At 43.4% G+C, this 27,736-nt stretch overlaps 1 protein-coding gene and 1 long non-coding RNA gene across 2 annotated transcripts; one reads left to right on the top strand and one right to left on the bottom strand.

Moving 5' to 3' along the window:
• Positions 1-17,023: 17,023 nt before the first annotated feature.
• On the bottom strand, positions 17,024-21,026 carry GATAD1 (GATA zinc finger domain containing 1). Its single transcript, XM_075492810.1, has 5 exons — positions 20,708-21,026; positions 20,447-20,572; positions 19,758-19,817; positions 18,062-18,245; positions 17,024-17,313 (listed from the first exon to the last, which is right to left on the bottom strand). Exons 1-5 carry the CDS (start codon positions 20,894-20,896, stop codon positions 17,123-17,125), a joined length of 750 nt encoding a protein of 249 aa, XP_075348925.1. The 5' UTR covers positions 20,897-21,026; the 3' UTR covers positions 17,024-17,122.
• On the top strand, positions 20,156-25,224 carry LOC142405415 (uncharacterized). The gene is made up of 3 exons (XR_012774174.1): positions 20,156-20,275; positions 22,528-22,666; positions 25,097-25,224. It is a non-coding gene; the product is annotated as an uncharacterized LOC142405415 (long non-coding RNA).
• Positions 25,225-27,736: the final 2,512 nt, after the last annotated feature.

Here is a 27,736-nt window from a genome sequence, read left to right as displayed (position 1 = left end):
GAAGTTAATAGTCACTGATTGTTCTGTGATGTTTTGGAAGGTGAGAAATACGTGGAAAAAACAACCCGGCACGTAACAACAATCAGTCAGATAGAAGATGAGTCAGCAAGATCCTGGTGGAAGAAGCACCTCACCAAAAGACCAAAGAGGGAAGATCTCCTGACATTCTACCTCCGAATGCAGGATGCAAAAAAATCCCGTTCCTCTGTAAACCAGCAAAACGACATTTTCACTCTGCCATGTCCTGACTCCTTGAAGAGAGGTAACTAGAAAATTCCATATGTGGATTCCTGTAATTTGGGAAATAGATACTCTCGAGAAAGGCACACCGATTAACAGGACAGGGTATCTTTGCTTTAGTTCTTAGTGGCCTACTGAAATCGAGGTTTGGGAGAGAAGAGGTTCCCAAATTCTGCTTATATATTTCATATTCATTGCCACAAGCAGCCTTACAGTGTGATTTTATTCAAATGTGATCTTATCAGAAAGAAAGGGATCATTGACTGTATAGGATGCTACGTACATTCAAGGGATTATCAGAGTCTGACCTTCTGAAGACAAAAATAAACGTTCCTATTGATGTTCCCTAGAGAAAGATTTGTGTTGAGAGAAAAAATTGTGTGTGTGTTTTGAACTTGGATCAGTTAACAGAGCCAGTTTACAGCAAGGCAGATTACACTGAGAAAGGCAGAGAGGTGATGATCTTCAGGGAAGAAGTGGACACAAGGACCATGAAAACATTGTGTAGGAGGGCAGCAGGAACTTCTGAAAGTAGCTTTGCCCCTAAAGAAAACCTAAACTGCTTCCTGAGAAAAGAGGAACACTCCTCCTGTGTCCTCCCTAAATGAAAGAGTTCAGAAGATTTTGAAGGAGCCCAAATTGCCATATGTAAGCAAACACATGCCTGGGTTTACCACTCCGGGTCAGCTGGAGGGGCAATGCCCAGCACAGTATAATCTTGATGTTTTCAGGTAAAAACAACCTTTCTGTCCACAGCTAGATTCCAATTATACTTCTGTTTCGTTAAACAGACATTGAAGTACTTCAGCGTTTCATCAAGATGCATGAACTGGCTGGAGATGTTGTCCGTGAAGAAGTTGTTATTGTCAGTGAAGAGACTGAAGGTATCAAAAAAGACGTTACCAAAGAAAAATAACCTCACTGAAGCTGTAAGCCAAATGCAAGAATAACTGAATCAGCCAGCAAGCAGATGTTCCCCAAGACCCAGCATTAGAATCGCCAACTGAACCAAGTTCAGTTGGCGGGCTGAACCAAGAAATTCATGTAATCGTCCTGAAGGTAAGCATGATCGTGTGGGTGAGAGAGAGACTTGCCAAATATAAAATTCTGTTGCCAACAATTGCAAGATTCTGTGGCAGGGAGCATAGAAAAATAACTATTAACAACTATTAACTATTGTAAAAGTATTTCTGCTTGGGACATCACGTTCATCTTTCATAATTTTGGAGAGATGTACTCTGTTAGCTAAGACGTACCAATTTTATCAGTGTGGTAATAGATTAAAAGTATAATTTATTTGTCTGATCTTTCTAATTCAATAACTGTAAAGAGCAGTTGAAACTACAGTACTACATCTATTAGTATTTTTGTTCTCAGTTCTGTAAGGCCATTAAGGCCTTTGCTAATCATAATATACAATGTATCACCAACCACAATAAATGTGATCTTTGCTTCTTGTATCATATTCATTGTAAAGTTGAAGACTGCGTTACCTGAAGTTGAAGGCTGCATTACCTCAAAGCAAGGCTAGGACTGGATACCTACAGCTAAGTCTGAACTGTAGGGGCCAGCTCCTGGTTTTTGTGTTCATCCAGTCTTTGCCAGGATGAATGAGATGATTGTCATGTGGCATGGCAAAGTAGCTCAGGCACAGCAGCAAGAGGGGAACCCTAGCCGCATTTTAGAAGGAGCTCTAGGAGCCACACACTTATTTATCAGTTGTGTTTGCATAATAGTCATGTCTTCCCAGAGGAGGGTAGCATTCCCCTCCCAACAAAGCCATTGCCCAAATGCAAACCATTCTCCAGCACGTATCGTTTTGGCACAGGAAAGTTCAAGTGGTTGCAAGGGCCACTCCTTCCACAAATTTCCCAGCCCTACCCAAATTTACTGGAGCCTGATTCTGAGGGGCTTTTAATATGAATTTGATCCATTTGGTGTATAGATTTCCAGTATCTCTCCATATATTACCCAAACCCATATGCACTAACCCCCAACCCCGTTTGTTAAAGTTGCACACTGGTCCATGTCTCGTTTCCTATCCCCTTTACTCAAAATTAGCAAATCCCTTTGAACATCCTTCCCAGAAAGCAGTCTGTGTATCCCTAAAAGCTCATTGGGATTTTGTGTCGCATGGCAATTTGTGACCCTGTATTCCTAGTGGCCACAGACATAGCGTAATGTCTCGTATAATATGCAAAAGATGTTCATTAAGGGCTAACTGTACTTGTATACATGCAGCATCCCATGTTATATTATCTAGGGTCATACAGATAGACTGCATGAATTCTTAGTGTGACTTTAATGGACTCAGTTCCCAGAGCTGCCACCAACATGTTGATGGATTTCAATACTTGTTTGGAGGCTAATCCCCCTTTTGTTAACAGCCCCGCCTGCGCTTGGAGGTGATTTGCAGATGCATCTGCTCTTTTTTTCACATTCCACACCCCAAAAACTGTATTCCTGGCATCCCATAAAGAGCTGGAAAAGTCCCATTTTGTCATTTAACCTCTTTGGCGTGATTAATTCCCTTTGTGGTGAATAATTCTGGCCATGTCCCCCATGCTCTACACTGAAAAGACAGCAACTTGCATACTCCAAGGCTATTACTTATATCATGTAGACTCCACTGATGGATGGTGTTTCCTAATTCTTCTGACTCCCTTATAGGTATACTAATTTTATTCCAAGTCTTGGCCTCCTCCTCACCCCACTGCCAGTTTCCTGTACTTTGCAGCAAATTTTGCAGGGGACAAAACTTTTTGCTATAGCACAGTAATCTGGTATAAATTCCTTACAAAAACCTACAAACTCTAAAAATCTCTGCAAAGTTTTCCTATCAATAGCAGAGGTTAAATGCGTGAATAATTTCCTCAGCAGAGGTAATTCCCCACCCAGTAGGACCTAGCTTGGTACCTAGATATTCCACCTCTGTGTAACAGGTTACGTTTTGGTGCCATTTACTTTAAGACCCATCTTCTCTACAACTTCAAGAACTTGTTTAGTACATTTCAAACATGCTTCTCTTGTTTCTGCCATAATTAAAATAGCACCAGCATATTGGGCCCACCACTTGTCCTTGGTGTTCAATGCTTTTAGCACATCCTTTAATTTCTGATGGAAAATGGACAGAGTTATGAAAGCCTTGGTGTAATTGTGTCCAAAAATACTGTTCTCCTTCCTAAGTGAATGCAGTTGTCCTTTGGGTGTCCCCCTCCTTCAATGGGATAGACCAAAACCCATTGGAAAAGTCCAAAACTGAAAACCACTTATACCTGTGTGGCACCTTTGCATTAATTTTGGGGAGGCTACCAGAGGGGCTAAGGCAGGCGTGACCCAATTCACCACACGATAGTCAACAGTAAGGCGCCAAGTCCCGTTTGGTTTTCTAACCGGCCACACTGGAGCGTTGGTGCATGAAGTGCCCTTTTCGATGTTGCCTTGATCATGTAACATCCAGATGATGATCTGTACATCTTCCCTTACTTCCTTTGGGATTGGGTATTGGTTTTGGGGAGGGGGCCATGGTCCTTCAGTTTCTGTTGGTTCTATTTTTAATCTGCGCCCTCCCACCCTGCCCAAGGACTCGGTAGCCCAACATATATAGTATTCAAACCCGGGAGGAAAAACCCTGGGCTTGATCCCTTTAATGGCTCCTACTGCCCATCCTGTACCCCGTACCACAACAGGGGTGTTCATTTCACATTGAATCCATCATTTCCTATTGCACATATCTGCACAACATCCAACTGAAGACAGGCAACCTTATATGTTATAAGGGACTCCTTTTACCCACTGACAATTAGTTAATTTAATAATTTGTCTTCATCCTCAAGTGTGAGTTTGTCAAATTCTTGCCACCCATATCCCTCAGCCCCTCCTGCCCCTGAAAATTTTATTTGTTTCTTTTTTTGATGTGGTGGTTCACTAGTTAAGGTAAGAGATGATCCAGTATCAATTAAAAACATAGTCCCTGCCATATTCGGAAACACGCCCTGGATCTCCGTCTGTCCTGTAGTGGGGTTGATTTTTTTTTATATTAATGCTCAACCAAACCCCTGCAGCAGGCCTTCCTATGAAGGGATAATTGAGTCATTGCTGTCGCGTTAAGAGTTACTGTCGCGTTACAAATAGGAGTCTGAGGAGTGGCTGGGGGGAACCCTCCTGTTGAGTCACGAGGTTCAGACAGGACCCCCTGGCTTTCTAAACTCCTTCTCAGAGAGGAGTCTAGGTGCGGCTAGGTCCAGTCTTAGTCTCAGACTTGGTCAACGGTTTATTTTCTAAGGACTGTGTGTATAGCCACTTATCAGAACCAGAGCCCTCTCAGGGCTTTCGCTAAGGCGACAGCATTAATTTACAATGTTATAAGTCCGGTCGTCTCCAGCGTACTGAACTTCACGATTACGGATTCAGTAATAACACGCTGCACCCCCAGTCTAGTCGTGTTGCATGAACTACCACGGCCACACTTAAAGAGTCCGGTCACGTTCAATAAGAACTACCATGGCTAGATCCATGAAGAGTGCAGTGTGTTAGAGCAACAGACACACAGGTTCTTTGGATTACCAGTGATAAATTCACTGTCTGCAAAGCACGTGCGAATACCAAGAGTATGAGTAACACCGCCAGCTACAAAAGCGTTAAAAGATAATAAAGCGACTCTATAGAGATTTCTAAGTTTCCTGGGGAGGCACTTGATATAACCAAGTGTTCGACTGTTACCCAAAGGCGTCCCGACGGGGAGGAAGAGAGGCTCAGCCCGTCGACTGATCCCAAACATCAGAGTGGTACGCGATGGTGTCTTCCCTAACATTCTCTTTCTCTTAAACCATTTTATACTATCTTTCACCTTTCGGGTGGAGCTTGAGTGACTCTAGTCATACATACCTTTGTTTAGGATTGGTGTAAAGTTTTCTCGCTTCACTTTTAAAGGTATAAGCTAGGAAAATTCAGAGCGCAAGCTCAGTGAGGGGTGGTTGCACCTTGGCGGCAGGTAGCTTTTGGGATGGAGGTGTGTTTTGGTATTATAATGATGTTATAATGAGCAAAGTTCACCAAAAGGACAGCATTTTGTCAAAAACGTGACAGGCTGTTGGCCCAGGGTAATAGATAATGCAGCTTATCAGTTCCATGACACCTTTAAGTTCCCATATAATCGCAGAGCCTGGCCGCGGCATCTCCACACCGCTCCACCCTCCGAGCAGTACCTCTTAGAGTCAGCACACCAAGTTCCCCTGGCGTTACCGACATCTAAGGTTGCAGGCCTAGGGAACTCCCATGCAATGGATTCCTTGCGTGTCAGCCGCATTCCACCTGGGAAGCTTCTTCAATGCTGTGCCTTACCTAAAAGTGTGAATATAAGTTCTAATTTCTAAGTCACCTCAGCAATTATCCCACAATTGCTGCTACTTCCCTAGACCTCGGCGGTTCGGCTGAGAAAGCCAGGTGCTGGAGCATTTAAAACACCTTTCTCTAGATCGAAAATTGTTAAATTCCCACCCACTTTGGCTATTTCCAACCATCCTTGCCTAACTGAGACCTGTATTTAATAGACTGAGTTTGCTCCCCATGACAGTCCATCAAAAGCGATGTAAGGAGCTCGGCTGCCTCCTCCAGCATCTCTGGCCCAGGACCTCTCTGGCCCGGCAGCTGGAGCCCAGCCCAGGGACCCAAGGACCCGGGGCCTCTGCCCAGGCTGAGGGACACGGCAGTCATTACCCCATTTGCAGGTTCAACCAGTAGCGAAGCTGCGCACAGATCACAGAGACACTCAGACACGGACACGGGCACCCCCCAGCCACACACACACAGAGGACGCTGACACGACCGGTCACACACACGGCCACAGGCAAGGCGCTGCCTTCAACAGCACCTAGATGCAGGACTCACATGAAACAAACATGGACAGCCAAGTCCCTTCCTCCTCTGGAGCTGGCAGAGACAGGAGGTCACTAGCGCAGGCACACGTGCAGCTCTCCCGGTTCAAAAGCACATGCACATTCGCGCATCCCATGAGTACCAGAGTGGTCCCTCTGCCCATCCAGCACCCCTGCCTGGATCCTGGGCCCCCTTACCTGCCCACGGGTCCCCGACTCACCACCTGGCCCAGCTCAGAATCACAGAATCACAGAATCATATAGGTTGGAAAAGACCTTTAAGATCATCGAGTCCAACCATAAACCTAACACTGCCAAAAACCACCACTACACCATGTCTCTAAGTACCTCATCCAAACGTCCTTTAAATACCTCCAGGGATGGCGACTCAACCACTTCCCTGGGCAGTCTGTTCCAATGCTTGATAACCCTCTCGGTGAAGAAAAATTTCCTAATATCCAGTCTAAACCTCCCCTGGCGCAACTTGAGGCCATTTCCTCTTGTCCTGTCACTTGTTACCTGGGAGAAGAGACCGACCCCCACCTCTCTACAACCTCCTTTCAGGTAGTTGTAGAGAGCGATGAGGTCTCCCCTCAGCCTCCTTTTCTCCAGGCTAAACAACCCCAGTTCCCTCAGCTGCTCCTCATCAGACTTCTGCTCCAGACCCTTCACCAGCTTCATTGCCCTTCTCTGGACACGCTCCAGCACCTCAATGTCCCTCTTGTAGTGGGGGGCCCAAAACTGAACACAGTATTCGAGGTGCAGCCTCACCAGTGCCGAGTACAGGGGCACGATCACTTCCCTAGTCCTGCTGGCCACGCTATTTTTGATACAGGCCAGGATGCCATTGGCCTTCTTGGCCGCCTGGGCACACTGCTGGCTCATATTCAGGCAGCTTTCAACCAACACCCCCAGGTCCTTCTCTGCCAGGCAGCTTTCCAGCCACTCTTCCCCAAGCCTGTAGCGTTGCATGGGGTTGCTGTGGCCCAAGTGCAGGACCTTGCACTTGGCCTTGTTAAACCTCATACAATTCACCCCAGCCCATCGATCCAGCCTGTCCAGGTCCCTCTGCAGAGCCTGCCTACCCTCCAGCAGATCAACACTCCCACACAACTTGGTGTCGTCTGCAAACTTACTGAGGGTGCACTCGATCCCCTCGTCCAGATCATTGATAAAGATGTTAAACAGAACTGGCCCCAACACCGAGCCCTGGGGAACACCGCTTGTGACCGGCCGCCAACCGGAGTAAACTCCATTCACCACCACTCTCTGGGCCCGGCCGTCCAGCCAGTTCTTTACCCAGCGAAGAGTACACCCGTCCAAGCCATGAGCAGCCAGTTTCTCCAGGAGAATGCCGTGGGAAACCGTGTCGAAGGCTTTACTGAAGTCTAGATAGACAACGTCCACAGCCTTTCCCTCATCCACTAGGCGGGTCACCTTGTCATAGAAGGAGATCAGGTTGGTCAAGCAGGACCTGCCTTTCCTGAACCCATGCTGGCTGGGCTTGATCCCTTGGTTATTCTCTACATGCCGTGTGATAGCACTCAGGATGATCTGCTCCATCAGCTTCCCCGGCACCGAGGTCAGGCTGACAGGCCTGTAGTTCCCTGGGTCCTCCTTCCGGCCCTTCTTGAAGATGGGTGTCACATTCGCTAATCTCCAGTCAGCAGGGACTTCCCCAGTTAGCCAGGACTGCTGGTAAATGATGGAAAGGGGCTTGGTGAGCACATCTGCCAGCTCCTTCAACACTCTCGGGTGGATGTCATCAGGCCCCATAGACTTGTGAGTGTCTAAGTGGTGCAGCAGGTCACTCACCATTTCCCCCTGGATTATGGGGGCTCCAGTCTGGTCCCCATCCCTATCTTCCAACTCCAGGGGCTGGGTACCCATAGAACATTCGGCCCTGCTAATAAAGACTGAGGCAAAGAAGGCATTAAGTACCTCAGCCTTTTCCTCATCCTTGGTCACTGTGTTCCCTCCCCCATCTACTAGGGGCTGGAGATTCTCCTTACCTCTCCTTTTGCTGCTAATGTATTTGAAGAAGTGTTTTTTGTTGTCTTTTATAGCAGCAGCCAGACTGAGCTCTAGCTCAGCTTTGGCCCTTCTAATTTTCTCCCTGCACAGCCTCGCTACACCTTTGTAGTCCTCCTGAGTTGCCCGCCCCTTCTTCCAGAGGTCATAGACTCTCCTCTTTCTCCTCAGTTCGAGCCAGAGCTCTCTAGTCAGCCAGGCCGGTCTTCTTCCCCGCCGGCTCGTCTTTCGGCACCTGGGGACAGCCCGCTCTTGTGCCTTTAGGACTTCCTCCTTAAAGAATGTCCAGCCTTCCTGGACCCCTTTGCCCATAAGAGCTGCCTCCCAGGGGACTCTCTCGACCAGTCTCCTAAACAGGCTGAAGTCCGCCCTCCAGAAGTCTAAGGTGGCAGTTTTGCCAACCCCCCTCGCCGCTTCTCCACGTATCAAAAACTCTATCATTTCATGATCGCTCTGCCCAAGACAGCCTCCAACCATCACATTGCTCACCAGTCCATTTCTGTTGGTGAACAAGAGGTCCAGCGGGGCACCTTCCCTCGTTGGCTCACTCACCAGCTGCGTCAGGAAGTTATCTGCCCCGCCCAAGCTCGGTGCTTGCTAGCAAAACACACAGCACTCACACACTCATCTCTCATGCTCCCCACATTTACCTGATCCTCTGGGTGTACCAGCATGGACCCCCCACCCAACTGATAACCTGTCCTGGACCTGAGGGTTCTCGACTCACCGGTTGCTCCAGCTTTACGTTTGCCAGCGAATGCACGTGCACACGCACACCCCACGCACATCAGCTCTGGGGAAGACACGGACACACGTCCCCCGGCAGCTGACACCAAACACACTGGCCGTGACCCATGGCCCCACTCCAGCCGCTGCTGCCCTCACTCACGCCGCTCCCCCCCAGTAGCTAGTTTTGGGAACAAGCACCGTTCCCGCCCCAGTGGCCAGGAGTTAGAGACCCCCACTGGCCCCATCGGCTGGCACCACAGGCCAGGGCGCCCACAGCCCCGGCCTGACTCCAGCAGCTGTCACCGAATTCCACCCGCGCACACCCAGGTCTCACGAGTAGCTGGCACATAGTCCGTGCAGCACCCCCCCACATGGGGTAGAGTGAGATTACGCAGAGAGGCAGTTAATAAAAGACTTCATAAGAAGATATAAGGTGACAGGACAGGCTGCAGTAACCAGGCACAGGGCTCAGCCCGACGAGCATACTGACCGGCCCTGTCAGGATTTCTGTCCACAAGCTTGTTCCCTTCCTTTTCCTCATCACCTCAATTTTGCGAAGCCTTTAGTCAGACAATTTTACTTCAAAGAATAAACAGTCTCACACTTCCCATACCCTTGCAGGGTACTCATCACAGGCTCTGGTAGAAGAGATTACGGAAGAAATGGGCAAAATGAGCAGTAGGAAGTCACCTGAATACGTGACGGTATTAAGTCAGCAGCGCTGAAGGAACCTTCCAGTGTAATAATGCAACGTTTCACTTAAAGCCAGGTGGATGGCAGCATGGCAAATATGATGCCAACTTAGTGAGCTACCCCCAGAGAAGACTTGGGGTACTACAGATCATAAGCTCAGTGTCTGCATGGACAAATTAGTAGAAAGTACCACAAGAAGAGGCACATTAACAGGTAGTATATACTAGGGGAGAGCTAGCATAGTCTTTGGAAAGAGGAATTCTGCCTCACAAACTTACTGACATTTTTGAAGGCCTCAACAGACCTATGGACAAGGGAAATCTGGTTGCTACATTATATATTGCTACATTTCCAAAAAACTTCTGAGAAAGAGCTTCACCAAAGACTCTGATGCAAACAAAGCAACCATTGGATAAGAGGGAAAGTCCTGGCATGATTAAGCATTTAAAAGATGGAAAAAAAAAAAGAGTTTGAGTGCATGATTAGTGCTGAAAGTGGTGGAAAGCCATTGATGAGTCAGGACTGCAAGGACCTTCTTCCATGGCCTGTGGTGTTTAACATATTCATAAATGATCTTGACAGGGAGTGAAGACTGAAACCGCAACAAAAAACCCTAATGATTAAGCTTTTCAGGCTTGTAAAAACAAAGGCTGGTAATAAAACACTACAGAAGACCTTCACAAAACTTGCTGACTGCACTTGGCAGATGAAATTTACCGTAGATAAATGGAAAGGGAAAGGCTTGCTTTGTCTCACACATGATACTGCCGCCCCACCCTTGGTTATAAGCAAGAGATGACCAAAGGTGAGGTTTTCAATAAGCTTTACTTCCTGATATTTGCTTATAATCCTTGCTGATGTTCTGCTGAATGTGTATTTAATTTTTAAACACTTACGGCATGACTACTTTGTGCACTTAGACTTTGTGCACTTTTGGTACTTTGATTTACAGCTAGCTTATCCATCCAGCGCTGAACTGATAGGTGCACAGAGATCACCAAGATCTTACAGATAAAGGCCTTGTTTCTTGAGAAATATTGACGAAGCTTTCCCTTGGCCATTCATTATGCTGTCTTCAGTCGATTCTTGAAGTTATAGTCACTAATTGTTTTGTGTCAGCAAGATCCTGGCAGACAGAGCACCTCACCAAAAGACCAGAGAGGGAAGATCTCCTGGGATTCTACCTCCATATGCAGGATGCAAAAAACCCCCGTTCCTCTGTAAACCAGCAAAGCAACATTTTCACTCTGCCTTGTCCTGACTCCTTGAGGAGAGGTAACTGGAAAATTCCATATGCAGATTCCCATCATTTTGGAAACTAACTTCAATTTCCAAGTAGTTGGCAGATTAGGCTAACAGGTTAAAAAAGGGATAATAAGAAGGGCTACTTTACACCCCAAACGCAATGGGAGCCTGCTTGCTTTGCATGCATTGAGCAATATGGACTGCTGCAATGACTACCTGACCTCCGGCACAGCAGATTAGCAGCTCCTGGGAAAGTTTCTGTGTTCTTTTGCAGGTTTGTGTCACATATGAACTATCTGTATTTGCTAGTGGAGATGTTACACAAGCAGAGAATGCCTGTCTACCTTAAGCAGGCAATTGTTTTCCTTTTCCTTGCTTTTTCAGCAATATAGGGAAAATAACACTAGTCACCAAATCTATTACATGGACATTTTCAATGTGGAAAGAAGGGAAGGTCACTCTCTTTGCATAAACCTTCTTATCTTCAGCACACCAGCTCCAGAAAGAATCAGGGACGATCACAGGCACAGACTTTTGAAATCTAGGCAGCATAAATCACCCTGTATGCCATCATCACTGTAAAACTGTTACTGTTCAGCACTGTTACTTGTCTGTTACTGTTCATCAATCATCTTTGACATTTGAATTCATCACTGTGTTCCTGGCCCTCTGGGAATTGTAGATGTAAAGAGACCAGTTTGAGGAGCACACAAAGAAAGCTGAGGGAAACAGCACTGAGCACAAGCCGGAGGAGCATTTTTATTCACGGATACTCTGGCAATCCTGTTGTGTTCAATGGACATGCTGAAACATGTATTTTGCAGTCCCGTACGATGTTGTAACTGTTGCTTTGTCTTTTCCCAGAACCAGGGTATTACAGCAGCTGGAGAACTATTGCTGGCTTTCGCTTACAAAAATACCCAGAAATGATGCACCAAACTGTTGTTTCAGATAAATGTTATGAACTGAGAGGTGATTACCAGTACCACCTGGGACCTCTACCAGAGTGGATCAGGTTGGTAGTTTGCTACTTCTCTTCCTACATATTTTGGTTTTCTTGGTTGGTAGGATTATGGCATGAGAAGGAAATTAATCTCATTTCTTTCCACTTTCTGTTCACATCTTCCATGCTCCTTCTTCTTCACTGAAGGCTGGAATTGCAGTCTGAGGGTAGTAAATAGATATATACCTAGCCCTGTGTGCTGAAAACCATGAAGTTCTACTTACTGATTTTTAGGTTTTTCATTGCTCCTCGGCCAGCACTTCAAGTTGAAATGGTCTACACTGGTCTATTGCACCAACTGCAACCACTGTAGCTTCTCTGCAGGTTCAGGGCTCCACGTGTTCCGTTAGCTCTCATTGCTACACTTGGTGAGGTGCCGAGCATAAACGAAAGAAAAGGTAACAGCTAGGGGCTCTTGGGCAGGGAGAGGAGGGGAGGGAAAAGAGAAGTTGCTCTTTCTAGGGCAGGATCTGTTAACTGGGTCCCAAGTCTCGCTTCTACTGCGTAGTGACCTCAGATCCTGCCCACCCAAGGCTGTCCGTACTGGCCCAGGTAGCTCTGCTCCTCATGTTCAGGTGTTGGAAGGAGATGCAGACACAGAAAAAGCATCAGAAGAAAAAAGCCTTTGTGAGAATGTAAAACCCACGGGTATGCCAACGTGCTGCTTATCAAAAAGCTCCTAGGCATAAATTAAAACCTGGAAAACTAAATAAATTCAATTCTGGAAAAGCATGGCCTTGTGTTTTTCCCCTTGATCCAGCCTTCTAATACAAATCCCCAAATCGTCAATGACACTCACTCAGGCAAGTTGCACTCGAAGTGTGTTTTTGATGTGCCTACAAATACATAACAAATACCTAAGGAAAAAATAGTGTTTGTATATTTACATGAGTTACAAGTGTATATCTAAAAGGAGTCATTTCTCCATTTCAGCCAGTATGGCTTTGTGTAACTAAGACTCCATTTCAATAATGCAAACATATCTTGAATAAATAATTGAATATTTAGTGGACAGTCTTTACACTTATGACATTTGAATATTTTGCTTTCAGCAATTAAAGCTGTTACTTGTTATTTGCCATATTTATTTGAGCTATCAGTCACTAAAAATGTTTCATTTGATTTTTTGCCTTTTTTTTTTACTCGGATGAGTACTGCTATTATTATTGTGTGTACAATTGCTAACCATATTGCTTCAATGAGCACCTCTTATACCTTAATAGAGGTAAGTATATGGCTGAAGTCCATGATTTTCAATTTTCAAGCTCTTTTATTTCTCCTATATAGATACAGAAGTGAAAATTCTCCTCAGTCAAAAAGTAGTTTTAAAAAACAATGTCTGCATTATTTCTGTCACAGAAACTTTTTCCTGTTCTGCAAGGCAAATGTTCTTGGATAATATTGATTTCCTACAGCTACAAAATGGGTATTTTTCTTCCTGCAGACAGATGGAACTGCAATGTATGCATCAGGGCACACTCTGCATGTTCTATGCAGTACTCAGTATATTATATATGCTCTGTGTATTTTAGCTCTTAGCTACATGTTCCATCTTTAGAACTAAAATTGCATAACAAAAGTGTCTGTGGGCTAGTCACAGAGCTCTGAAGCTTAACACAAGGCCATAAATTAAATAGTAGTGTATCCACTCACAGTCCAATGATGCAAGAATGAAACCTACCTAAATTTCAGCATGGGGGATACCGAACAAGAAAAGAGAGAATAAGGGGTGAGCTCAGCTCCTTCAGTTGCAGGGCATCAAAGCCTGTCTCCATGGGATCCTGTGATATCCCCTCCACTGTTGAGTCCCTTTTGCGGGTCTTCCTTTTGCCCTTCATTTTCCTAATGTGAGAAATTTTCAGAGAGAGACGTTGCCCTCAGAGGTCCCATTCTTTCAGCTCTGTCCATAAGAAGCTGTCTGGAGTCAGCCATTCTTCCCATGTTACTGGTTGACGTTCTGGACACACAAAAACAGGATAGTGCAATTGTTCAAATACCTATAAATAAAGTTATAAAGCTTTACTAACAGACATTGCCTGTGGATTCAATCTCTTTAGGGACCTTACCATCAGAATCCTTGCCCATTTGGGTTATTTTTTAGCACTTCCCAGTATAATCAAAAGCTAAAATAAAAATACATAGTGTTTACTAAGGGAGGTTGTTCCATAGCTCTCTAAAAAAAAAAGAGACAGTTTTTGTGGTTTGAGACAGTAGTTGGAAGTATAACACTTGGCATTATTTTAGATTAAACCTTTCAAGCATTTTTCTTTCACTGGCTTACATTCTGCTTGAGCACTTTGAGGTAACAGGTTGCCTCTTATGCCTTAGTTCCCATGATACAATGACTATAATGCAAGTTGGAGGAGTAACTGCATTTGCAACCCTGTTACTGTTTTTATTTGCCCTGAAGACAAAAGTAAATACTATTAACGGATTATGTAACAACAAATAATCTGTTGTGATTTTAATGACAGCTTTCTATCTGTTTTATTGAGTTACTCAATTTCTACTAGTTCTGTTTGCATCTCCAAAACTAGCAATGCTCACAGTAAAAAATATAATAAAATAAAATTGAGCAGTTTGTGCTGGAAACTGTTAACTACCAGGACTGATCCTGCTCTCCCATAAATCGCTGTCCCAGCTTCATTCTTCTGTCCACAGGTTTGCTATACTCAGGGCGAGAGAAGTAAAAACATACAAGTGGAATGTATTGTATTTCAAAATGGGTTTTTCTCATGAACATATTACCATTTATCTGTTCCTTTCTTAGAGCCTCTCTTGGAAATGTCGATGAGTATCAACAGGAAGGCGGCAGCAGCTGGAAGTCAGTTTAAGAAGTTAACAAAAAAAGAATTAGAAACGAATTAAATATGTTTTATGGAATTATTCAGCTTATTAACAGACCAGGAAAAGGAGCAAAAGCTTAAGGCAGCTGCAGTAATTTCAGGATTTATCTTTATGCATGTCACTGATCTTAGTTTATTAATCACCATCCCTAGCAACATGTCATTTTGTTCTTTTGAAAGAATACAACTTCCTTAAATTTAGTGCTGCTGGCGATTCAAATGCAGTGAGGGATCACATTTTTATTTGATTCTGGCTTTCATTTCACGATGGCAAAGATCAGTTCTTTGCTTTTTCTTACAGAAGTTGCAGGTTACATATCCTCTACCTGGAGCTCTGCTCTTTGCTACTGTAAGTAGAACATTTATACGGCATATATTTTTCATAAGAATAAGACGTTATCTTGCTCCAAACTCTTCTTTTGCTTAAGCTTTCAAACTACGTGTCTAATGCAGGCCTGCAGTCAGTCCCCTCTCTCAGTATGACCTGCTGTTTGACAGAGGAAGGTGCAGAGACCTGCGTATCAGCAGGTCATTCTGTGAAACAAATATCAAACATACACTGGTATTTCCCTAGATTGTCCCTTTTATATTACAACTTATTGACAAATAAGGCAAATGGCAAGCAAGTACTTTTCATTTGGTGTAAATCGTAGAAACTCAAAAAAGCAAGACTGAATGTAAGCATTGTTTTCTTTCCTTTTCCTACAAGGATTTGACAAGGAAAGCAGCTGACCTTGAAAGTCAGCCCACAGAAGAGCAAAGCTCCATGGATTATGCGGAGGCAGCACTGGGACTTTACAGTGATCCCAAGTGAAAACCTTGTGGACTGCAGAGAAAGGAGGGAAAACAGTTGAGTGGAGGGAGTCACTCTGGTTACTGTAAATATCTTTTAAGAGTTGTTATTTTTACTTTCTTATGCTTGTTAATTTAATAAAGATAAATCAGCAAAGAAGAAATCTAGAGGAAGTGAAAGGAGAGAAAGGAGAGGAAGGTGAGTACCGAGGTCACCTTGGGATTAATTACTGCAATACACTGAATATGGGCACACATCTCATGTATGTAGCAACTGAAGTTACTTAAGATTTAACTCTATCAATACCCAAGACTTTCAAAAATATATTTCATCTTAAATCAAAGCTTTTAATGAAGTTAAAACATAAGTCTAGTGCAACTTTTATAGACTTTCATACAATATACTAAAGCTGATTTGGGGCTTCTGGGTGCTATGGTCACATATGTCAAAAAAAGAAAAAAAAGCTGAAAAGATCTGTAAATGTAAATTTAAGGCCACTTACAGCTCTTGCCCTTCATGGAAGGAACCATTAACCCCAGGGAAGCAGGAGCCCCAGTGGTTCAGCAGGAACCACTAACCCCAGGAAATTCAGTCCATACAAGCACATCCTACAGTGTTTGAAGCTGACTGGCTTGTAAAAAGCTTAGTGCAGAAAACTTTAACATTGGTATTTTAGTATGTGGCATTTTTCCCGTTCTGCTATTTAAGTGTTTTCATTGGTATACTGAGACTGTCAATATATAAAATTAGTCTTTATTTCCCTTAGAAAATGTTTTTTTCATTTGAATTGCTTGAGGATTTTTTCTTACCATCGTTAACTGCAAAGACTGAAAAAACAATTTAAAATCAATTTTAAGAGACCAAGCTAACACACACACAAATAGTGACAACATGAAACTCAAATCATACGTTGGCTTGCTCAGGAAACGAAGATACATTTCTGTCATGAGGATGCCAGAATGGCAAAGTCAAATAACACTAATTTTTAAATCTGCATCCAGCTTTCCAAGAAACCTATCCCCTTATATAAACAAAGTTTAGCAGGAAGCTACATACATAGGCCCACGTTTTAGGTTCAGCTGAACATAATTCCCTTAAAAGGTGACCATTAAATAGAGTACTGCCTCACAGATGATAGGTTTTAGTCTGAAGAAGAGAAATCTACGTAGATCACTCCTCTCCAGTGTGACAGAAAACTGTTAACTGCATCACTGACCAAGCTTAGTGTTTATTGGAAGCTAGTCTTAAATTATTTAAGAAGTAAACAAAAACTGCAGTCACAGTTAACTAAATTAAACAAGTGTATAAAGTGCTGGATGATGAAGAGTATGTCTTTTAACTCCTTTTTTGGAAAGTAAGTTAGAAAATAAGAACACTAAAGGCAACTTTCAGAACTCAATTATTTGCTCACCAAAGTCGAAGATGACATGAAACTTGTGGTTTTGTCCCAAAATGAGCAACAATGTCTGAAGAACAGAGCACAGAAATGACGCATCAAATGGAAAGAAAACTTCCACTTTAAAGATCTGATATAATTTAAAATAAATAAATACCATAATCCATAAAGTAAAATGAACATTTTATAATTTTTTTAAACTTCTTGTATGGGGTTCACAGACCTGAGAATACACCCAAAATAACTCATCCAAAGTATTCCTTTAAAAAATTATAAATTATTAGTAACAGTTTCTTTAATGGAGATTGCAGGAGTAGGTCCCACATGAGTCCATATATAGCCCTTCTCTGGTCTTGTAGGAACAGTAGGGAAGGGAGATGATCGAGATTTGAAATATTCCGAAGGTGCATGGCAAACAAATTCTAAATATTCCATTTTCCTTGGGAGATCTTCTTCTGGTCCTAGGAAAAAAATAAATAATCTTCAAAGACAAAATTTAAAGGCATAAAATTGGAATATGCAGACCTTAAAAATATGCAACAACAGCCATCATCCCTTAGAGAATGTGCCTTTTCAATCAATTACTTTCCTGGCAAAGTAGCCTCAAATACTAGGCAAGAAACCTGTACCTTTATTTTTGCTGGGCTGATGGTTTGGGTTTTTTTTTTCCATGTCAAGCATTCAGTTATTTGAGTGAAGTACTTTAGTTAATATATTTTAAATAGATACTATTTGTGGCCTGCCTGTCAAAAGGACTTTTCTGAATTATGAATAATTTTATAATCAGTAGCAGAACACTCTCTATGCCAGTACTTGCACGCTATGTATTTTAAGTACCCAAGATGGAGATCAGCTAATTCAGGTCACTTTAAAAGAAACAGCTTGGCCTGGTATATCAGGTTTATACTGTAATAACTTTGATTCTATCTATGGAGTAATAATTTGATCTTTAAAGCTGCAAGACTATAATTGTGCCCGTGAGCACAAGTACTCAGATAATCACACTCACTGCAGTAGTGCTAATCATGTTATATACATAAGATAAATAAAAAAGGTTATTGAAGTAAACGAGATGCTTACAGGATTAGGGTCTAACGTGGAAATTGCATAAATGATCTTGACAAGCTAAAAAGTTCATTTAAAAAATATAACTCTGCATTAGTCTAGGCACACATAAGCAGTTGCATAAAATGAAGGCTTAGAGATTACCTATGATATAGGATGCTGGGTCAAAACAATCTTTGGGGCTGGCTTGCGTAGGAATGAGCCAGGTTAGTGCAGCACTCTTTTCACAGTATTGGTCCTGAATAAACCCACGGATCTGAGCGTAGTATGTTTTTCCATCCTGCTCATCAACCACTGAAACAACATCTCCAATTTGATAGTATACACCCTAGAAGACATACAAACGATAACTAAATCAAACAATCTGATTTTAGAAGCTCCATTCTGTGATTCTGATTCATATCTTAAGTATCAGTATCTTAAATTATCTCAAATTACCCCAGTCTTGAAAGACAGCCTTAATTCAGCCACACGCAAAAGAACGGTGGCGTAAGATGGAGTGCTGTCTCACCTAAGCAGTCGTCAGCACTGCTTGTGCACAATCACCCAACACCTAGGAGTCTGAGGCTATGCCTCCTGTCTGCAGAGTGGAGATGGTCGCATTCTGTCAGAATTAGAAGAGTGCAACACCACTTTCTAGAAAAAGTAACTGTAGGAATTTCCCCATGTGTGCAGGGAAAGCAGCTTTCTGTGTATGATGAAGTTCACTCATTTGAATGCAAAGGAGTCCCAAAACACAGATCCACCTCTTGCCACCTTCCACGGTGCTCTGTAGTGTGTGAGGCAGCACAGCAAAGGCAACTCACTTCACGTTACGACAGCGTTGCACAGCACAATGCAGTGCCTGCACTATCAATATCAGAGTTTGCCAAGCATCATCCAGGAGGGCTTTGTTTTTAAAAGAGATTTAAAAGACCTCAAAAACCCCAAACAATCCCCTTCTCAACAACACAGCAAAGTATTGAAATAGAAACATTTTGCATAAATAGATCAGGTTAAATAAAATTTTGACATAACTCTTAGGAATTTCTGAAAAAAACAAAAACACGCAAGAAAAGACATCAATTCTCTTCCGAACTAGTCAGCAGCAAACAGAGATTCATCTCTGATGTGACACACGAAGCATCAGGTCTCTAGAGCGCATACGGAAGCTCAGTCTACCACTTCTCCTTTGGCTATGCAGTCTCCCAGTAGCTATCCTGACCTTTTCTCTGCGGGAGAAGACATTTCAAATCGTTTGTTTGTACTACCAGGAAACAAAAGCAAATTTCAGAACTTCAAAACACTAACACCTTGGCATGCTGGCAAAAATGCTCTCAAGCACGAATGCGAGAAGGCTAGCTTCCGCTTTCATTGCAATAGTCAACAGATCTTGTGCCCAGGGTGCTCGAGACTGCTTGCACCCAGCTCTGAAACGGGAGCCAGTTTAGATGTTAGGGCAGTGCAACCCATCCCCTCTACAGGCAATATTCTCTGCACCTAAGATAGGAAACATTGCACAAATTTAAATAATCAGCTATAGTCACTTTTGCTTGACCTCTCCACAGTGCAAGTTAAAACTTTAAAACCTCAATTGCCATAATTACTAAGGAAACCAGATGCATCTTTTTCTTGGAAGAAAAAATGGGACAATGACAACCAAGTAAACGACTGTGGTGAACTACCTTGCAAGACTTAACGGCAATGACATAAGGCAGAGCAAAATCCCACACAACTGCTAAGCAAGGAAGAACAGTTTCTGTGAATACATCCCTAGTGCTTTCACCCTCCATGGTGACTTTTGAGATTGGAAATAGAAACAGCAAGACCGTTTTTGCAAACAAACTTGCATAAACCATACCTTATAAAAGATTGATTCTGCTGTAATTATAGTGGATACAGACTCGGGAGCCTTGATGGGCTAAGAAAAGAACACAGAAATGGAAAATCAAAAGCGTTAAAACAAACCAACCATGTAATATAATTCCAGGTTGTTTTTTTCCTTTTAGGCAACATGCTGATACATTACCTTCTTAGAAAATTAGTAAATACAAGAAATCGGGTGCAAACATTTCAAACATTTGTACTTTAAAATTGAAAACAATTAAGCTAACATTTTCATTCTCAGGATTTTAAGTGGAGAAGTGAGTACTAAATTCACAGGACTGGCTTCTATTTACACAAAACTCCTTCCCTCAAGAAACGAGCCTGAAGGACTGGATGCTGTGCGGACCAGTGAATCACACAGGCAGGCGTGCCCATACTACTGAGGAATAAACCGACTCTGACACTGATCACAGCCACTTCCTATCCAGGTTTCGGTCTGATTTTGCGACAGGAGCTGCAAAACTCCGCGCTGGGCTCCGACGCACCGGCAAGGTGAACCTGGGGGGGCCGGGCCCTGTGGGCGCGCCGAGGGGAGGCGTCTCGTCAGGGGACGAGAGAGGGCTCCGGGCCTGCCCCGCCCCGCCACAGGGCAGCCCCAGCCCGCGGTGGCCCTGCAGCCCGCCACTTCCCCTCCCAGCTGCAAAAAGCCACACACCACCTTACGTTTTTTAACTTAAAGATGTGCCTCCTTCCCTTGCCCTTCGTGGAAACCTTCTTCTCCGCGGCGGGCGCTGACTTGTACTTGGTGTTCCTCAGCCGCGCAGACCGCCGGTGGATCTCCTGCTTACTCTAGGGGGGGAATTACCGAATAAACACACGGAAGGCCGCTGCCCCGGGCGGGAGGGGTACGGCCGGCCCGCCCCTGCCCGCCCCGCCGCGACCGGGTCTGGGCGCGGAGCTGGGTCTCGGCCCCGGCGGGCTCACCTGCTTCCCGCCGCCTCCGCCGTTGCTGTGCTGGGCGGCGGCCGAGGTGGTGGCAAAGGCGGCGGGCCCGGGCGGCGCGGAGCGGGCCGTGCAGTTGTTACACAGGATCTCGCCCTGGCCGCCCTTCTTCCACATGGAGGAGGACGTGCTGCGGCACACGCTGCAGGTGGGCTTCAGCCCCAGCGGCATCCTGCGGCCGGCGGCGGGGCCCGCGGCCCCTGGCAGCGAGACGGGGGGAGCGCGGCGCCAACACCGGCCCCGGCGCCGGCCCCTTCCCGCCGGCGGCGGATGTCGCTGCGGCGAGGCGAGGAGCGGGGCGGCCGGCCCTGCCCTCTGCTGGCTGCGGGGCCGCCTGCCGCCGGGGGGCGGCTGCGGCCCGCCTCGCCTCGCCTCGCCTCAGCGCCCGCCGTGCCGAGCCCCGCGGGGCACCGCCTCCCGCCGGCGGCCGGGCCCGCCGCGCTTGGGCGCCGGCAGAGGTGGGCGGCTGCGGCCCGGCCCGGCCCTGCCGGTGTAGTTGGGGCCACGGCTTGCCGGGGGGGTTCTGGGGCCAGAGCGGAGAGCCATGGGTCTATGTCCTGGCAGCGTAAAGGCTGTTTCCGTCAGAAATGGCAGACAGCGAGTGTTGGCTCTCGGTCCCCAAAGAGAAAGAGTCCCTGTCCCAAGCAGGGCACATGTCCTACCTCAGCAAAAACCGTGACAGAGAGAGCAGTGTCCTTGCCATCCCGGCGAGAACCAGTGGCCGTCAAGGGGGAGGCCCGACGGGTGTAGCACAGCACAGAAGCTGCCTCCAGTACCTGCTCCATTCCCATTTGCAGGGGCATGCTGGACTCCATCATCCGAAGATGTACTACTGTCATCCTTCCCACTCACCAGAAAACCAGAGGACAAGAGATGGACTCAAATAGTCGTTCTGATTCAGGGTAATAGTGACTGTGAATCTTACCCTCAACATGCGCCAGCTTTGGTCTTCATTAAGCCAACAGCCCCTTTTGCATGGACCCTTAGTCACGTATCAAATAATTTAAAAGACTAGGGAATGAACACATGTCTTTGTGAAGCTTTGCCAGCTAAATGCAGGAACCATGGATCTAACAGTGGTTCCTCACCTTCATGCAACTTACATGGCCCCAAGCCATCCCTTATAGATGTTTCTCTAGTCTGATGTTAAGAAAGAAATGCCCACTCACACACAAAGATTTACAGCCTCTTAGTTTCCATACTTAGCTGTCATCCTTCATCCTTAGATTTTATTTAAACCTTTGGTGCAAATTAAGTTGATTTCTTTTTGTCTTGTTCTCAGTGGACACAAAGAACAAATCATTTTTTTCTTTAATAAGACTTTTTACATAGAGGAAAATGATCCTGCTAAAATCAAATTATTATTTTATGTAAAATAGAGGCTATTTCATTCAATGGTATTATGGTAACAATTGCAAAATTAATAGACATAATTTGCAGGGATCTGTTTACAGATGCTCCACTCTATGCAGCGTGCAGTGCTGGAGGGCGCAGTTCCCGGTTGTTACTGTCTCCGTGGCTTGCCTGGGTTGGTACTGACTCATGGGCATCTACGCCTAACCTCTTGCAATCCTCTCTTCTGTACCAGCTTTGACTTTGTTGTCTCAGGTGCCAAATTTATTTCCGTGTTTTGATTTAAATCCTGTTTTACCTTCATCTCCTTTCAAACTGTTCATAGTTCCTGGGTTGTTATTTTTTTTTCTCTGCTTCTTTAATCCATCCCTCTGTAGTTTTATGTTATTATCTGGCAGATCAGTGATCTCAGAGAGACCTTTAAACTCTTCCTACTACTTTTCTTGCAGATTCTGCCCGCTTTTCTTCCCAACCGCCCTCAGAAGTTCGCCGCTGCTGGGGCCCCCTCAGCACTGTCATGTTGGCATAGCATCACTGGTCTGCATGGAAATGGGGTAGAAATGGGTGATGGTGTCCATTTCTGCCCAAGTAAGTACCTAATAATTTATGAAGGTTTTTATTCTGTGAATTTGATAAGATACAGTGTTAATGGATAACAAGTATATTTGGAAATAGTTGGGTTTTTTCAGCTTCAGTTTTACTGTAGCCTTTTTACCATCTTCCCCACTCTCAGCTTCTTCCCTTTTGGTCTTTCCAAAACAATGCTGCAGAGTCTTTTCCTCTTCTGCCATGAATGTAGGATGCATCTGTTTTACATATATCTGTATATTCTAATTAAATATGCTACTGTATATTGTTCTGATAATTTATCCACTCTGATTTTTTCTTCTGCTTTTAAATAATAACTTGAATGAAAAAAAAATGCTCAAGCTTTATGAAACGTAATTTGAGGTGATAATTTAAGCTAATTCATATTTATGTAATGTTTATGTAATGTAACCATAATGTAGCCAACCATATTTATGTAATGTTGGCAGAAAAGAGTTTTAATTCAGTATTTCTTGACAAAGTGGGGCTTCATTAATGATTGTCATTTCAATGCAACTTCGGTAAATGACACCTTGGAATTACAGTGCACTTAGTATGATTATTCTGTTGTCCTTGTGAAAGGCCATTAGTGTTACCATGATGGAGAGGCAGGGATTGCTGCCAGTGCTGTTTGATCACTCCCGACCTAGCCTGAAAGGTAACAGAAAGAGCAGTGGTTAGGATATTTTGTCAAAAATTTAAAACAGCATGTCTTTTAGTTTAGTTACGCCCAATAAAATGAGCATGGATTAACTTTTTTTATTACTTGATACTTAACTCTTTATGTAGGCAATAGTTGAAATGTTCTGATTTGAGAGTTGCTGAATACCCTGTAGTTATGGGTAGCAGGGGATGGGAGCTCAGGACTTCTTAGAAGTACCCCTCTCTAGGTTTCTCTCTGGAGGATCTCAAGTTTGACAAGGTTGGTCCTAAATTTTGAGCATCCTCTACAGTTTCCTGATTCTCCTTAATAGAACTAGACTCTATTTGAAGCTGAAGGGGGTTGAAAGGCAACTGTTAGACTGTGGCCTGATTGGAATTGGAAATGACTGATTTAGCTGAGGGATTTTGCATGGTGTAAGCTCAGCTAAAGCTGAGGAGTAAATCTATTTTCTTCCAATTAATGCATATTTCCACTTTATTTTATTTTTGCTTCAATAAAAGACAAGGGTGCTCAGCTAAAGCTGAGGAGTAAATCTATTTTCTTCCAATTAATGCATATTTCCACTTTATTTTATTTTTGCCTCAATAAAAGAAAGGGGTGCTCTTGGCTAAGCTCTTTGAAGTCATCAGAACACATCCCTGCTCTGAGGGACTTCAAATGTAAATAGACAGGATAGAGAAGTGGAGAAAACAAAACGCTGGCTCCACCTGGGGAGTGGGAGTGTGAATGTTAGTGACACACTGGCTGTCAGTGCAGAGTCATTTCTTCTTGGGAGCTTTCGGGGGGGATGTTGGTTATTTATTGGAAGAGAGGCACATCCACACAGACTCTGTGCATCTCCTGCTTAAGTAGTTGAATTGTTCTGCAGTGGATTTAACTGCATTGCTTCCTCTTAGCTTCCTACTGCTATCCTATAGTCTGCTGGCTCACATCTGAAGAATCCTTTATTCTAATTTTCTCTGTGTCACTGTTCTACAGTCAGCTGCAGAGGATGCACCTGGAGTGCTTCTCCAGAAATATTTGTGTTGTAAATGCATGTAGTTTGGTATGAATCTGACTGACTGGTGCACTTTGCATTTCCACATGGTCCTATAGTAAGGTTCTGTACTTATTAGGTCTCTTGTGAGAAAAGCAGGTTTTATTCTCTTAATTCCCATAGCTAAAAATGATGTTGCTATTGAAACATATTGCACAATTATTACTTGCGTAAGTAGCATGCATCTATCTTTGCAACTTCTGGGTCTTAATTACTCATTTAAGTGTGTGGTAGAGCCAAGAACTAACCCCAGATTTTGTGAGGGCTTTGGTTTTTGGCCTCATGGTACATGGCTAGGGCAAGCAATGGCAGAGATAACATATCATGACCACAAGTATTTTGTTCTTTTAAAGCATGTTAAAGCTGTCTCTCGAACTACTTCATTTGTACTCCAAAATGCTTCTGTGATAAAAGAACAGCAAAAATACACCTTTTAACAAAAGTTAGCATTTCTGCAGTTGTCATCTTTTGTCAGTTCAGGCTCTCAGGACTTATTTTTGTAACAGTTGACAGTTTTTCGCTATTGTATCTTCTTGCAAATGGGGATTCTGTAGTACAGGCTTTCTGCTTAACAGGTTATCTTCACAGGTTACTGTTTCTGCTTCATTTGAGCGAGTTCTTAAGGATCTAATGCTTGGAGCAGTTTTAACATAAGTCTTGGAAAAGAATTTGAGTTAGTGGTCCCAGCTAAACTGCATGCCACTAAAAATACGTTATGCTTTTTTTTTAGCCTTTACGATGCTGATGCAATATGATGTTCCTTGGGTGCAACCTCACTTGTGACTTTGGGATTCTCTCTCTTTGCACTAGTGACAAAAGTCGGTACTGCTGTTAACTGTGACTAAGGAAGTTAATTTTCTTTATGTATGTTTTTTGTTATAGAATGTTTTCACGTCTCCATTATAAGCCAGTCAACACTGATTCCTAAAGGCACACGTGCACATTCCCACTGTGCATGTAAATTAACTTGTTAATCACATAGACTTTCTCTTTACTTAATTAGTAAAAATATATAAAGGAGATCTGCCAGTTGTATAAGATGTCATACTAAGTGCAAACCAAGCTCAGTTATTTACCTTTGCCAGTTTATTACTGTTTTACACTTAGATTTCAAAAACATGACAGAAATTTGTCCTTTTCAGTCAGCTGCACTTAAGAGGTTACTTGGGATTGTCATTGTAGTATTTTTTAATGAACTTCTCTTCTGGGGTAGGCAGCTCCCCTGCTTCTGATGCAGCCTCAGCTGCATTTTTTAATGTGGTGCTCAAGTCCTTCTGTGGCTGCAGTTCTATATATTGCATGGGGAGTCCCTGTTTCTGAGGAACTGTGTAGTTAGAGCCTTTCCAGACTCCTGAAAGGTGGTAGGCTCATGGTATAATTTTCTGACTTTTTGTCTCTTCATACACTAGTCAAAGGACTTGCTGTAGTAGGCAATAAACTGAGCCAGAGTTTCATTCAATATCTCCAGTGGGACTTCACTGTACTTCCTGAAATGTTCCCGGTTCTGAGCTTAGCACCGGTGGCCTTTGGCATTCTTTGTGACATCCTGCAGTGGCAAGTATACTTGTGAGTACATGAGACAATTGTGAGCATACCTCATTTTCCATGAAGCTTTGCAGCACGTTGATCTATTTGTTGGATTCTGCAACCAGTTCAAACTTGCCTAGGATATTTTCCCATGGTTTAGTCCAGGAGTTTTTCCTGCAGTCCCTGTTTTATTCCTTGTCTGGGTCTGTTAGTGAACTTCAACCTTTCTCTACTTTGTTATTACAATGGAATGTAGAACTACACTCATCCTTATTTGAATTCACTGAAGTTTCTTCAAAGATGAAACTGCTGTGCTGTGTTGATATAGCAGAAGCCCTGCACTCAAGCAAAACTTAGGAGGGCTGACAGGCAAGAAAATAGCAATGTAATAGGAAATTATAAGAGGACATATTTTCTTTACATAACAAATTGCTATTATGTTTCAGTGTAAAGATTTCCAGTGTAAGTCTACAGAGCAGAGTAAGATAATTTATGAAAAATGTTTTGTCCTTTGTTTTTTTAACAGTAGCTACGAATAGGTTATGTCCTATTGGAACAGTAGTCTTTAGTATAGTATTTTGATAGTCTATTCAAAGTGCATCTCTGGTGTTATCTCACCCACTTCTGTAGTTTAAATCTCTAACACTATTTGGGAGAAGACCTAGAGCAGAAAGTGCAAAAATCCATCAAGACTGGCTGTGTATCAAGGGGAATTTACTTCATCTAAATCTCTTATGTATCTCCTTGTATAATGAATAAACATTATATACACCCTAAATGTCTACATCCTAATGTTTCTTTCTGTGCCATGTATATTGTGCTCACTTCATACAAATAGAGTAAATGTGGTTTTTACTTAGACCATCAAAGAGTCTACCAATTTCTTCTGCCTTCTGGGACAGTTAATCTCAAATCATGGAGAATGGAGTTGGATGGCTAAATTATAGCCAAGCAGAATTTGGACTGCTGTGCTCAATAACACTGTCTGTATATGCTCCAAAAAACAGAACTGGAATTTTAAGTGGGTGCCTACTGCTGAATTATACGTAAAGACATCATGGTCAGAAGGAGGGCCTCAAACTCCAGATGCCTGAACAGAAAATAAAGATGATCAATTTCAAAATAAGATTTTTTTTTTTTAATTGCAGAATGTAAAGGTTTCTGCTATAACATGTATAAATTCTAGTAATCTTTGCAATTGCATTAGTGAATCTTGGCTGGCTAATTAATATGACATTGCTGTTTGTTTCCCTAAAGGTGATGATGTTGGCTACATGGACTGCCATGCTAAAAAATGTGGACAGCAAGACTGACTGTGGCATTTGCAGAGTAAAAATGCTAGCGTCTGAGCAAGACCTTTTTTTCAAATAGATTACTAGAAATAAAATTGATCTGATAATTAGAGCAGAAGGTGCAGTGGCCAAAATAGAACTGATGAATAATTTGAATAGTTATGTTCACTGCTGCTCATAGAAAAACACCTGCGTTCATAAACTGATAAATATGCCTTAAAACCACTTATGTAAAGGTAAATCATTCTTACATAGTGAACAATTCCTATGTAAAAACCCCAAGACAAAATCCTCCATCTTTTTTCCAGTATCTTGTGGTGGATATGTCACTTATGCTTGGATGAAAATAGCACTATCATCTGAATCCTGAAGATTATATATTTGCAGCACTGAACATCCATCTGGATATATTAAACATTTTCTTGCTTATATTCCATTTACCTGGATATTTATGCAAATGACCTAAAAAGAAAAAATATATGCAAAACACCTTCTCAGGTTCGTATTTCACTGCAGAAAGGACTCTGTAAAGATCAAGACCTGCATAATTT

Source organism: Mycteria americana, chromosome 2 (assembly GCF_035582795.1).
Source record: "Mycteria americana isolate JAX WOST 10 ecotype Jacksonville Zoo and Gardens chromosome 2, USCA_MyAme_1.0, whole genome shotgun sequence".
NCBI classification, from domain to species: Eukaryota; Metazoa; Chordata; class Aves; order Ciconiiformes; family Ciconiidae; genus Mycteria; species Mycteria americana.
This window is presented reverse-complemented; position numbering and strand designations above follow the sequence as displayed.